The following is a 13,227-nucleotide window of genomic DNA, read 5'->3' on the forward strand; positions in this document are numbered from 1 at the left end:
TATCAAGCTTTTGGTCATGTGTACATACATTGAACAGAGCTTACTGGAGCAACTCAGCAGGTCAGGCAGCATCTGTAGAGAGAGAAAACAGTTTGCATTTTGAGTCTGTCTGACTCTTTGTTCTGATGACATTTTTGTTCTTTCTAATTTTTTTTGTTCTTTTCCAATTCAATCAAATCAAGTCCAAATTCAGAGTCTCAACAAGTTGAGACATTTCCGATCCAGGCTGACAAGACAGGGTATGCGACCTTTTACCCTGTCTTAGGCCTGATCTACATGAGCCAAGCTGATTGGAGTAGGCGGACGTCTCCGCCCCCAAGGCTTGATCTCATTTGCATCTTAGCCAAAAGGCCGAGATGCCGCTTTTAAAAATTGCTTCATATGAAAATGAAGCTTAAATGCAACCCAATGGCCACGACCAAGTGCAGCATCAGCAGACCGCACTTGATCTTAGCCAAAAGGTTTTGTTCTTTCTAATTTTTTTTATACTTTTCCAATTCAATCAAATCAAATCCAATTCAGAGTCTCAACAAGTTGAGACATTTCAGATCCAGGCTGACAAGACAGGGCGAGCGACCAAACCACCCTGTCCTGGGCCCGATCTACATGAGCCAAGCTGATTGGAGAAGGGGGAGGTTCCTCCTCCAAGACTTGAGCTCATTTGCATCTTAGCCAAAAGGCCGAGATGCCGCTTTAAAAAATTGCTTCATATGAAACATATGAAGCCTCAGCGCAACCTAATGACCTCGACCAAGCGCAGCCGACCATGGGCTGCCGTCCATACACTTGATCTTAGCCAAAAGGCCGAGAAGCGATTCTTTCTAATACCTCAAAATAATTGCCATTGCAACATTTTATGCCACGTGGGAGTGGTGAATATTCTGTAGGGAAAGTACCATCATTGGAAACATTTTAAAAGAAGGCTGTCTCTCACATAATTTCCGAGAACATGATCCAAGCCTGGCTTAGTTCATGCTGTATGTGGAAAATACCATCTATTCAAGAATGCTCTACAAGCTAGGTAATTTTCTTTTTAACTGCTGAACAGTCCATAGCATGGCGAATAAGGTCTGCTTATGTTTACCTACCCATGCAGATGGACTTGACAGCTGTCTGAGGGATACTTTCTAACATTTACATGGAGAGTATGGAATATAACTGAAATGTGAGCTACAACCAGCCTGGCATGCTTACTACAGCATAATAGCTACATTCTGCACCCGCTTAACTGAATCCAGTTAATTCTTGCTGCCCCTGAGGTAGCTCCCAAGTTAGGTTTTCTAAAGATTTCATTTTAAACTGGCCTGGTGCAAGTTAAATATCAGGAAGTTAGGATTAGGGAGGGAAGCTTGGACAATTTACAGGACTATGGGTTTAGGGAATGCATGTGTTACACAAAGGACTTCTGGAATAAGCCATGGAATGGTTACAGCACAGAAGGAGATCATGTGACCCATTGTCTCCATGCCAGCAAGAGCAACTCAGTTAGTCCTACTCCCCTGCCTTTCCCCCGTAGCTCTGCAAACTTTCTCTTCAGATAATTATCCAATTTATTTTTGAAAGCTACAAATGAGTCTGCCTCCATCACGCTCTCAGGCAGTGAGTGCATGCCAGATCCTAACTGGCTATGTAAAAACAAAATTGTCTCATGTCGCCTTTGGCTTTTTTACCATTCACTTTAAATCATTGTCCTCTGGTTGTCGACCCTTCCACCAATGGGAACAGTTTCTTCCTATCTACAACGTCTAGATCCCTCATGATTGTGAACACCTCTAACAAATCTCTCTTCCCTAAGGAAAGCAATTCCAGCTTCTCCAACCTGTCTATGTAACTGAAATTTCTCATTTTTCCAACCATTCTCATATATCTTTTCTGCTCCCTCTCTAATATCTTTGCATCCTTCCTAAAGTGTGGTGCCTAAAATTGCGCACACTACTCCAGCTGAGGCCAAACCAGTGTTTTATAAGAATTCACCATAACTTCCTTGCTTTTGTGCTCCATGGCTTAGATTTTCAATGAGTCAGGATGACTTAGTAGCCCATTAAAAATGGCAGCCAGGGCCCAATTCTATCATTGCCAGCCCCATTCCCAAGGTTTCCAAGTTTCAACAGGGCATTTGAAGAATTCAAGTCAAAAGCCTATACTCTGCACTCCTGACCTGGCCTAGTTCGTTGTGGGGATAGGCATTTCATTGAACGGCAGTTCACGGCACCTCAAAGGAAGTTGTGACCATAGTGAGGGGGCCTTCTAAAATGTACGTTCAAAATCTCTGCTGTAAATTTCACAATGTTTACACAAAGTTAGGAGATTTCTAGGGCTTGCAGTTTATGTTATTGATACTTTAAAGGGTCTGGATTGTAGGTACTTTAATTGCGCTGTACTAAAAATGAATATTTTTTAAGAAGCTGGAAAGTTATCGGTGAACCGTTGTTCTTTTTAAAGCTTTATTTAACACATCCTACTGTCACTATAGCCACGCACCATTTCTGTACAGTGATAAATGGGCACAGATGTGCCATAACTTGGCATGGGGGGACATGAGAGGCCATGGATGTTGGGTGGTGGGGCATAACGTGACATGGATGGGGAGTGTGTGTGACATGAGGACTAGAGGGCCTTATCTTTACAAGATCCTGCATTAGGCCTTTTAAACAACCCGCTGCAACCGAAAGCCCCTGTGGCTACTTCTGACCTCTTTCTTGGGTCATCACACTCGCCCTTAGGCAGTGAATATCCCATCTTTGTGGGCACTTTCTCATGAGGCTTGTGGGCCAAACCAGGAATTTTCCTGACTCCCACTACCAGCCTCAGCGATGGGGGTAAAGCCCACAATTCTGAAATCTTATTAACCACATTCCCATCCTGCTTGCCACGTTTAATTATTTCTGCACATTTACCTCCCAGTCCCGCTGCTGTTGCACCCAGTATCTCAACTGCCTCCTCTTTCTCTATGGCTTTGGCAGCGATTTATTTCTTGCTAAATATCTCAACCATGTCCTCTTCCTCCATGCATAAACCCTGTCATTGGTCTCTTTCTGCCCCATTCCTTTTACCACCCATTTACTATTTATATACCTATAGAAGACTTTTGAATTCCCTTTCGTGTTAGCTGCCGGTCTCTGCTCAGATCGTTTTATGAATTCATTTAAGGGATGTGGGCTTCATGGTTAGGTCAGCATTTATTGCCCTTCCTTGATTGCCCTTGAGAAAGTGGTGAGCTGCCATCTTGAACTACCACAATCCATGTAGCCTAGGTACACCCATAGTGCTGTTAGGGAGTGAGTGCCAAAATATTGACTCCGCGACAGTGAAGGAATGGCAATAAATTTCCAAGTAGAGGGAGTGAATGTTTGTGGAAAGGATGCCAATCAAGCAGGCTGCTTCACCTTGGATGGTGTTGTGCTTTTTGAGTGTTGTTGGAGCTGCACTGATACAGGCAAGGGGAGATTATTCCATCACACTCCTGATTTGTGCCTTGTAGATTGTGGACAGGTGGTGAGTTACTTGGTGCAGGATTCCCAGCTGCTGACCTGCTCTTGTAGCGACAGTATTTATGTAGCTAGTCCATGTAGTTTCTGGTCATGGTAACCCTCAGGATGTTGTTAGTGGAGGATATGGTTAGATTCTGTTTTGTTGGGGATGGTCATAGCATGGCACTTAAGTGGCGCAAATGTTACTTGCCACTTGTCAGCCCAAGCCTGGATATTGTCCAGATCTTGCTGCATTTGGACATGGACTGCTTCAGTATCTGAGGATTTGAGAATGATGCTGAACATTGTGCAATCATCGGCAAACATCCCCACTTCTAACCTTATGCCGGAAGGAAGGCATTGATGAGGGAGCTGAAGGTGGTTGGGTCTCGAACAATTGGCTTTTTGCTTCTCTTATTTCTTTTTTCTCTTCCACTTTGAGCTTTCTATAATCAGTATGGCATAGTTCTCACTTGCATTATCAACCTAACATATGTCATACGTGTACCCATTTTCTGCTTTATTCAACTTTCTATCTTTCATCATCCAGAAAATTTGGTTTTGTTTGTTCTACCTTATTCCAAAATGGAGATGTACCTCGATTGTACCCAGCTGGCGGGGGTATACACAGAGATCTTCAGCCTCTCTTTCCAACAATATGAGGTCCCAATCTGCTTCAGGAAGGCGACCATCATCCCAGTACCAAAGAAAAGACAAGCAGCGTGCCTTAATGACTATTGTCCGGTGGCTCTGACATCCATCATTATGAAGTGCTTCGAAAGGCTAGTCATGGCAAAAATCAATTCTGGACTCCTGGATCCACTACAGTTCGCCTACCGCCACAACAGGTCCACAGCAGACGCCATCTCCCTGGCCCTGCACTCAACCCTGGAACACCAAGATAACAAAGACACCTGTGTCAGATTCCTATTTATTAACTACAGCTCAGCCTTCAACACCATTATTCCTACGAAACTCACCTCCAAACTCCGTGACCTGGGGCTCGGCTTCTCCCTCTGCAACTGGATCCTGAACTTCTTAACCCACTGACTGTAATCAGTAAGGATAAGCAACAACACCTCCTCCACGATCATCCTCAACACCAGTGCCCTACAAGGCTGTTTCCTCAGCCCCCTACTTTACTCCTGTGAAGGAGTAACTGTGGAGCCAAATTCCTCTCCAACTCTATTTTCAAGTTAGCTGATGACATCCCCATAGTGGGTCAGATCTCAACAATGACGAGACAGAATACAGGAATGAGGTACAGAATCTGGTAACAATAATTTCTCCCTCAATGTCAACAAAATGAAGGAGATAGTCATCGACTTCCGGAAGTGTCGTGCAGAACATGCCCCTGTCTACATCACTGGGAACGAAGTAGAAATGGTCGAGAGCTTCAAGTTTTTAGATGTCCAAATGACCAACAACCTGTCCTGGTCCCCCCATGCCAACACCATAGTTAAGGAAGTCCACCAATGTCTCTACTTTCTCAGAAGACTAAGGAAATTTTGCATGATGGCAAGACTCTCACCAACTCTTACAGATCTACAATAGACAGCATTCTTTCTGGTTGTATCACAGCTTGGTATGGCTCCTGCTCTGCCCAAGACTGCAAGAAACTACAAAGGATTGTGAATGTAGCCCAATCCATCACGCAAACTAGTCTCCCATCCATTGACTCTATCTACACTCTCCGCTGCCTCGGAAAAGCAACCAGCATAATTAAGGAACCCACGTATCCCGGACATACTCTCTTCCACCACCTTCCATCGGGAAAACGATACAGAAGTCTGAGATCACATACCAACCGACTCGAGAACAGCTTCTTTCCTGCTGCCATCAGACTTTTGAATGGACCTACTTCGTGCCAAGTTGATCTTTCTTTACACCCTAGTTATGACTTTAACACTATATTTTGCATTCTCTCCTTTCCTTCTCTATGAACGGTATGCTTTGTCTGTATAGCGCGCAAGAAACAATACTTTTCACTGTATACTAATACATGTGACAATAATAATAAATCAAATCAAAAGTATTTCCTCTTTAAATGCGGCCCATTGTTATATTAATTTTGCCTGCCAAGCTTTAATTTGAATTTACCTGGGCCAGATCCATTCTCATTTCATTGAAATTGGCTCATTCCCGATTAATTATTTTTGTCTGGGTTGCTCTTCACCTTCCTTGTTGGAGTAGAAACATACTGATGTAGAAAATTCTCAGAAACTCTTCATCCCCTCTGCCTTTTACAATATTAGAAATAAAGTCTACATTAGGTTAATTACAGTTTCCCATTTTAACTCTATAGTTTTTTTTCCGATCCATGATTTCCTTGCAAATTTGTTCCTCTGTATGTTTCTCACCAGTTGGTGGCCTATAGAATACACCAGTAGTATAATGGTACAGCTTATTGTTTCTTAACTCTTACCAAATAGATTCTGACCTTGATCCCTCCAGGACATCCTCTTTGCAAGGAAGACTATTGATGGATAGTCTAAATGAGTCCATAAGAGAGTTTGATGTATTTCTGTAGAGAGAATGGGTTATAGGATTAGGTAGGAAGGAAGGAGCCTTGGTGGACCTGGCAGATGATGATTCTTTCCTCTGCCTTAAGAATCTTTCATTTTGAGTTGGTTGTTGACAATTTTTATTTCCAAGGTACCCAAAGTGCAAACCTTTACTAAAAAAATCCACTCTGATCTGGACATAATCGAAAGTTACTGACACATAATTATTTTTACATTGTTGAGAGTGGTAATATTTTGCTCTGCAGCTAAGATCCAATACAGGTACATTCAAAGAGATTCATTTACATCCTCTTGTCCTTAAATTATTGTAAAGAACAGTTAAAGAGTGCTGTTCTAAAAGATCATACAAAAATTTTGCCGCACAAAGGGAAGTACCAACTTAGTTGTAAACAATGCCACTGTGATCATTATGGACAAAAGGTTTGAAGCAGCTTTGAAATGTGAGATACAACAATTTAAGATTGAATTTCAGTGGATGAAAGTAATTGAATACAGTGGCATTGTGTTTTATTCTTGTGTCAGAAAACGCCAAGTCCTTCAGCTGCATTTGTGCCAACTTACAACAAATTGCGTTAAAAAATGAATAAATTAGTATCTAGCATCTATGGCATTAACTGAATCTTTAAACCGTACTTTGTATATTTTATATGAAAGAGAAAAATAAACGCATTCAAAGTTTTGCTGAAGTTTTCTGATGGATGTAGCTAATGTTCAAATGTTAAACTATTTGGAATTAAATCTGCCTTCAGTACACTCTTGTGACTGAGACCCCTCTAAAACAAACATATGTCTTGATTTAATCTAGATGATGACCATCCTAGGCCTAATGTTGAAAATATCATAGCAGTGGCAAAAAAAAATCTGATACTAATTTCTTCTATCTTGAAGGCATGTGCCTTGCAACAATCAGTAACTTTTCCTTTTGTTTTGCAGTGTGGGAACTTTGCAGTTCTGGTGGATCTTCATATTTTGCCTCGAGGAGCGAGTAAAGACACCAGCTGGTTTACCGAACACCACAAGGAGGTACAACAAATCTACTTTCTACTTCAAAAAAAAGCAGCTAGCCGCAGGGAAAGAACAGAACTACAATAATGTATTTATATCTAGGGCATTGTTAGGAAGGTGGTATTATGAGTTACACCTGAATTCTCAACAATTCTTGTGATATTTGAAGCCTGTGATGTGTTTTATTTCATTGGATCCCTCAATGCTTCCTTTTTTATTGATTTTAATATTTTGGCAAACTGTAAGATTAACTTGCAGGAACTAGCACATCTGATTTAGCCAATAAGATTGTTTAGATGTGGGTAGATCAATTATTTAGTGAACTATAGTGGCATTAGAAACTTTGGCCCAAATTTTGCAAAAGACATTAGGTGCTTGGTCTGTTTAACCAATTTGTGCACATTTTGGCCGTAAAGACTTTTCCCTGCAAGGTTGCTGGAAATGCGAACTGATAGCAGCAAGCGCAACAGGGCATCTAGGATCTTGGTAAACAACAGGATAAACAAATGATCTCCTTAACCAACAAGATTTAAGGATTGAGAAATAAACCATGGAAGAACTGAATGCAGGATGAACTAGATTGGGTGAATTCAGATGCAGAAAGAGAAATAAAGAGAGGAAAATAATGTTTGGATTAAAGGAGACAAAGGCAAAGTAAGAAAATATGTAAAAAAAATAAAATTTGGCATTTTAAAATATGCCCCAGAACAATTTATCACCTGAAGAAGAATCAGCTAAAAACAGATGGAGCACTGGAGGAATGCAGAGAAAGTAGAAAAGAACCCAAACAGGGACTTAGAAGGGCAAAAAGGGGTCACGAAATGTCCTTGGCAGACAGGATTAAGGAGAATCCTAAGGCATTTTATACATACGTTAAGAACAAGAGGGTTGTTAGTGAAAGAATCAGACCTCTCAGGGACAAAGGAGGGGAATTATGCTTAGATCCAAAGGAAGTAGGTGAGATCCTAAACGAATAATTTGCATCAGTATTCACAAAGGAGAGGGACATGTTGACTGGTATTGTCTCAGAGAGATGTGTTGACCCGTTAGAAAAAATCTCAATTACTAGGGAGGAAGTGTTAGGTTTTTAGGAAACATTAAGACAGACAAATGCCCAGGGCCGGATGGCATCTATTCTAGACTCCTCAGGGAGGCGAGAGATGCAATTGCTGGGCCTCGAACAGAAATCTTTGTCTCTTCACTGTACACAGGTGAGGTCCCAGAGGATTGGAGGATAGCAAATGTGGTCCCGTTATTTAAGAAGGGTAGCAAGAATAACCCGGGTAATTATAGGCCAGTGAGCTTGACATCCGTGGTAGGGAAGTTGTTGGAGAAGATTCTTAGAGATAGGATATATGTGCATTTAGAACTGAATAATCTCATTAGCGATAGACAGCATGGTTTTGTACGAGGGAGGTCATGCCTCACAAATTTGGTTGAGTTTTTTGAGGAGGTGACAAAAACGATTGACGAGGGAAGGGCCGTGGATGTCGTCTATATGGATTTTAGTAAAGCGTTTGACAAGGCCCCTCATGGCAGGCTGGTGCAAAAGGTTAAATCTCACGGGATAAAAGGTGAGCTAGCTAGATGGGTGGAGAACTGACTTAGCCATAGAAGACAGAGGGTAGCAGTGGAGGGGTCTTTTTCCAGTTGGAGGTCTGTGACTAGTGGTGTTCCGCAGGGCTCTGTATTGGGACCTCTGCTGTTTGTGATATATATAAATGATTTGGAGGAAGATATATATAAATGATTTGGAGGAACATTATTGGTGTGATCAGTAAGTTTGCAGACGACACGAAGATTGCTGGAGTTGCGGATAGTGATGAACATTGTCAGAGAATACAGCAGGATATAGATAGGCTGGAACATTGGGCGGATAAATGGCAGATGGAATTTAATCCAGATAAATGCGAAGTGATGCATTTTGGTAGATCTAATGTAAGGGGGAGCTATACAATAAATGGCAGAACCATCAGGAGTATAGACACACACAGGGACCTGGGTGTACAAGTCCACAGATCCTTAAAGGTGGCAGCACAGGTGGAGACGGTGGTGAAGAAAGCATATGGCATGCTTGCCTTTATTGGACGGGGCATAGAATATAAAAGTTGGCATATGATGTTGCAGCTGTATAGAACGATGGTTAGGCCACATTTGGAATACTGCGTCCAGTTCTGGTCGCCACACTACCAGAAGGACGTGGAGGCTTCGGAGAGAGTACAGAGAAGGTTTACCAGGATGTTGCCTGGTATGGAGGGTCTTAGCTATGAGGAGAGATTGGGTAAACTGGGGTTGTTCTCACTGGAAAGACGGAGGATGAGGGGCGACCTAATAGAGGTGTATAAAATTATGAAGGGCATAGATAGGGTGAACAGTGGGAAGCTTTTTCCCAGGTCGGAGGTGACGAACACAAGGGGTCACGGGTTCAAGGTGAGGGGGGCAAGGTTCAACACAGATGTCAGGGGGACGTATTTTACACAGAGGGTGGTGGGGGCCTGGAATGCACTGCCAAGCAAGGTGATTGAGGCAGACACGCTGGGATCTTTTAAGACTTATCTAGATAGCCACATGAACAGACTGGGAATAGAGGGATACAAAAGAATGGTCTAGTGGGCACAAGAGCAGCGCAGGCTTGGAGGGCCGAAGGGCCTGTTCCTGTGCTGTATTGTTCTTTGTTCACAACACTCCTTTAATTGTTTGTTTTCTTAGCAACAGAGGTTGATTGGAGTCATTAACAATGATCAGGCTATTGTTCCCTCCAAGCTTTATTTTTTCTAAGCCCTCTATGGGCATTAAATACTGGCCTAACCAATGATGCCCACATCCCATGAATTAAGAAAAAGCTGCCCACACAATTATCCGGAATGTGCCACAGAGGGAGCAAACATGCTGTGCACAAGCAATGCATCCTTCAATATGTGCGCACGTGTGGCCACATGGCAATCTTAACGGCACCAAACAGGCTGCCCAGAGCAAAGAAACATTAGAGGGAACATTAGTCCTTTGTTAATTGCAAGATTTGGCTGATTGAGCAATTAATATGCTAATTCAGTAATGCCATAACATTCAGGTGGAGGTTGAGCATGAAATGCCACACTCACAAAACTAAGGACAGAATGATGCAATTTGACAGCAACTTGTGCTTCCCAATTCACAAGCTACCTCTTTCTACACTTTGCTGGTCAATTTGGGTGTTAAAAATTGCATCGTGTTTAGACGTTGTTATTATTTTTCAGAAAGATCTGGCCCCTTTTTTAACCTAACTTTATAGCAATTGAATTTGCAAGTATATTATGTAGACTTGGGTTTGGTAGTGTAAGGAGTATCCTTGTGGTACAATGGGTAGCATCCCTGCTTCTGAGCCAGAAGCTCCGAGTTCGAGTCCCACTCCAGGATTTTATGACCAATTTACATAATGTGGCCAAACAGGTTGAGTATCAACCTGCAAAATTTTTCCAACATGCCAATGGCAAGCGGTAAGAGTAGGAAAGACTCCATGCCTAATGCAGAGTGGCATCCCCTCAAGCTATAACCCTCTGGAGACAGGCTAAGGACCTGTTCCAGGAAAACAATTGCTACGGGAACAGATGATAGTCTGCCTTGTGGACCACTAGGTGCTGAAAGTGAAACAACAACAGTGGTATAATGGGTATGTTACTGGATTAGTAATCACCCTGACAATTTGAATTCAGTTTTACCATTTCTTATAAAAACCCATCTTGTGGGGTCTGTGTGCCACTCCAGTCCCTCGCCAATGCGATTCACTCTTAACTACCAGCTGAATACCGATACAATTCACTCTTAATTGCCATCTGAAGTGGCCCAGCAAGCCACTTTGTTGAAACAGACAGCTACCAGAAGTTCAAGAAAACTCAGTGTCACCTGAGAGCAGCTAGGGATGGATAATGAATTTGGGTTTTTTTTTAACCAGCCATCTCCCATGAATGAATAATATAAATAAATCCCTTCAGTGTGGCCAGTCATTCTGCTGAAACTTTGTTGTGAATTCATTATTGCTTTTGTCTTGCAAGTACAAAATTACATTGTGATCAGTCATGCTGACCCTTACATGAACCCTGTTTAGTGATGTGGAGTTGATACCTTGCACCAGGATATTGTGGTAAATCTTTTAAAATTAAAACAGTTATTTCAAAGCTTCAGCTTCACTGTGAAACATTCCACCTCCCAATTTCATGGCCGTGGTTCTTCTTGTACCAATCGTAGAATCTGGTGTATAGTCGTATATCTCAATATTGTTTATTCAGGCCATTAAGCCTGGAAATATGATTGATTGCACCACTTCAATCTCAATCTTGTTCCCCATAGACTTGAGAATCTGTGTATTTGCAGTGTGTGCCTATATATAGAAATTCTGTCTCTGACTTTACTTACAATCAAGCAACGAGTGACTATTTTCCTGTGGAGTGGAGAGGGAAGGGAAGCCCTTTGGCACTGAAGTAGCACTGAGATTATACACCTTTGACAAAAACAGGACAATGAAGTCCGAAGTTAAGACTTTGGAACTGAGCAAATCGTAGGGCCGGTTGAAATGGCAGAAATAGGGAGTATGAAGTATTTAAACATGAGGTTGAGAATTTTGAATTTGATGTGTTTGGTGACTGGAAGCAAATGTAGATCAGCGCTGATAGGTATGATAAATGATTGGGATTGGTGTGAAATAATATTCAATCATTTTGGATGAGTTGAGATGTATAGAGTGTGGGGCATGTGGAGGCCAGCCAATGAGCATTGAAATAGCCAAGTCTGGAAGGGTCAAAGGCATGAATGTGAATCTGGTGTCTACAAATGATGTTGCCAAAGGACAGCATGTGATTGAAGAAGTGGGGGCCAAGGATAGATCTTTGGAGACTTGGGGTAATAGTGCATGGTGAAAACTGAATTCACCGAGTTATTTGCTCTGACTATGATCAGAATAAGTGTCAAACAAAGCACGGGAAATCCCACGGTGCTGGACAGCGGAGGAGAGGCATTTAAGTTAGATGATATAGATGACTATGTCAAAGGTTGGGGCCATGATCTGGAGATGCTGGCATTGGACTGGGGTGGGCACAGTAAGAAGTCTCACATCACCAGGTTAAAGTCCAACAGGTTTATTTGGAATCACGAGCTTTCGGAGTACTGCTCCTTGAAGTGAGACTTTTTAAAGGTTGTAGAGATCAAGGATGGATAATGTGCCAGTCACACAGGGTGTTATTTAAGATTTTGATCAGGATTGTTTTAGTGCAATGGCTGTTGGAAATGTGTTTACAGAGATTTAAGCAAAGTGTTGCAATAAATTTGGTCTTAAAATTGGTAGGAGGCATATATTAATATTATAAGAATAAATGCAGATGATCAATTTTTTTTGAGTATGATGGTTCCTACACAGTTTGAACCATGATGAGTCATTTCTGTAAGACACCTCATTGAAGTTGTAAATTTGGAATAATGTTCTAATTTGCTCAGTTACCTTTGGAGTAAGAAGTAAATTTTGTGGAGAATTTTCTTATATGGCATTAATTTATGATTATACCTTACGAGACTGAATCATTTGGGTCAGATTGTCCACAGTTTGTGGATGGATTGGGTTTAATCTGGCATCGGGAGAATATCATGAAGGCAGTCTTTATTCATGTTATTTGGGCTGGGTTCTGCATTTTAACGGCCACTGATTAGTAGGTAAGCAAACCTGTTGGTATCAGTCAGATCCCACAGAACCTGAAAGAGGTTACCGCAAGTTCTCTGAAAGCAGTTGCCATTGTTCTTTCTGAATAGTCCTGCAAAACCTGAAGGCCAGTCTTTCTAGGCATTGACTGATCATGGAAACCCCCTATTTGGGGAGGGGTGGTGTGTTATAGGCTCAAGGTGGAACTTTATTTCATTGAATCCTCCTTGGATATTGATACTGTCCTGTCCTCTAGCATCTGCCCAGGCCCTCTCTGACTGGTCTTCAAGCATCCATATGAATCTGATGCTCCACCAGCTCTGAACCTAGAGGCTGACTTCAGTTGAGCCTCTTCTCCCCGATCTAAGATTCCACTTTTTCCTGTGACTCCTTTGGTGGCCTCAGTCATCGTGTCTCATCCAGTGAGAAACCTTAATTAGAGCTATAGACATCACCCCTCCAATTCCTTGTTGGATTTCTCTGGACTGGTGAGTATGAGTGAAAAGGTCAGTGGTATTTTGTGTGAGGATAAAGCTGGTTGGACAGAGGTGGAAGACCAATT

At 42.0% G+C, this 13,227-nt stretch overlaps 1 protein-coding gene across 1 annotated transcript in view; it reads left to right on the plus strand.

The window, feature by feature from the left end:
* The window catches only part of slx4ip (SLX4 interacting protein), a 111,411-nt gene that overhangs the window by 20,630 nt on the left and 77,554 nt on the right, over positions 1-13,227 (plus strand). The window contains 1 exon segment of the mRNA XM_078230357.1: positions 6,929-7,018. Within this exon segment, the coding sequence (XP_078086483.1) occupies positions 6,929-7,018 (90 nt within the window).

This window comes from Mustelus asterias, chromosome 15, assembly GCF_964213995.1.
Source record: "Mustelus asterias chromosome 15, sMusAst1.hap1.1, whole genome shotgun sequence".
Lineage (NCBI taxonomy): Eukaryota > Metazoa > Chordata > Chondrichthyes > Carcharhiniformes > Triakidae > Mustelus > Mustelus asterias.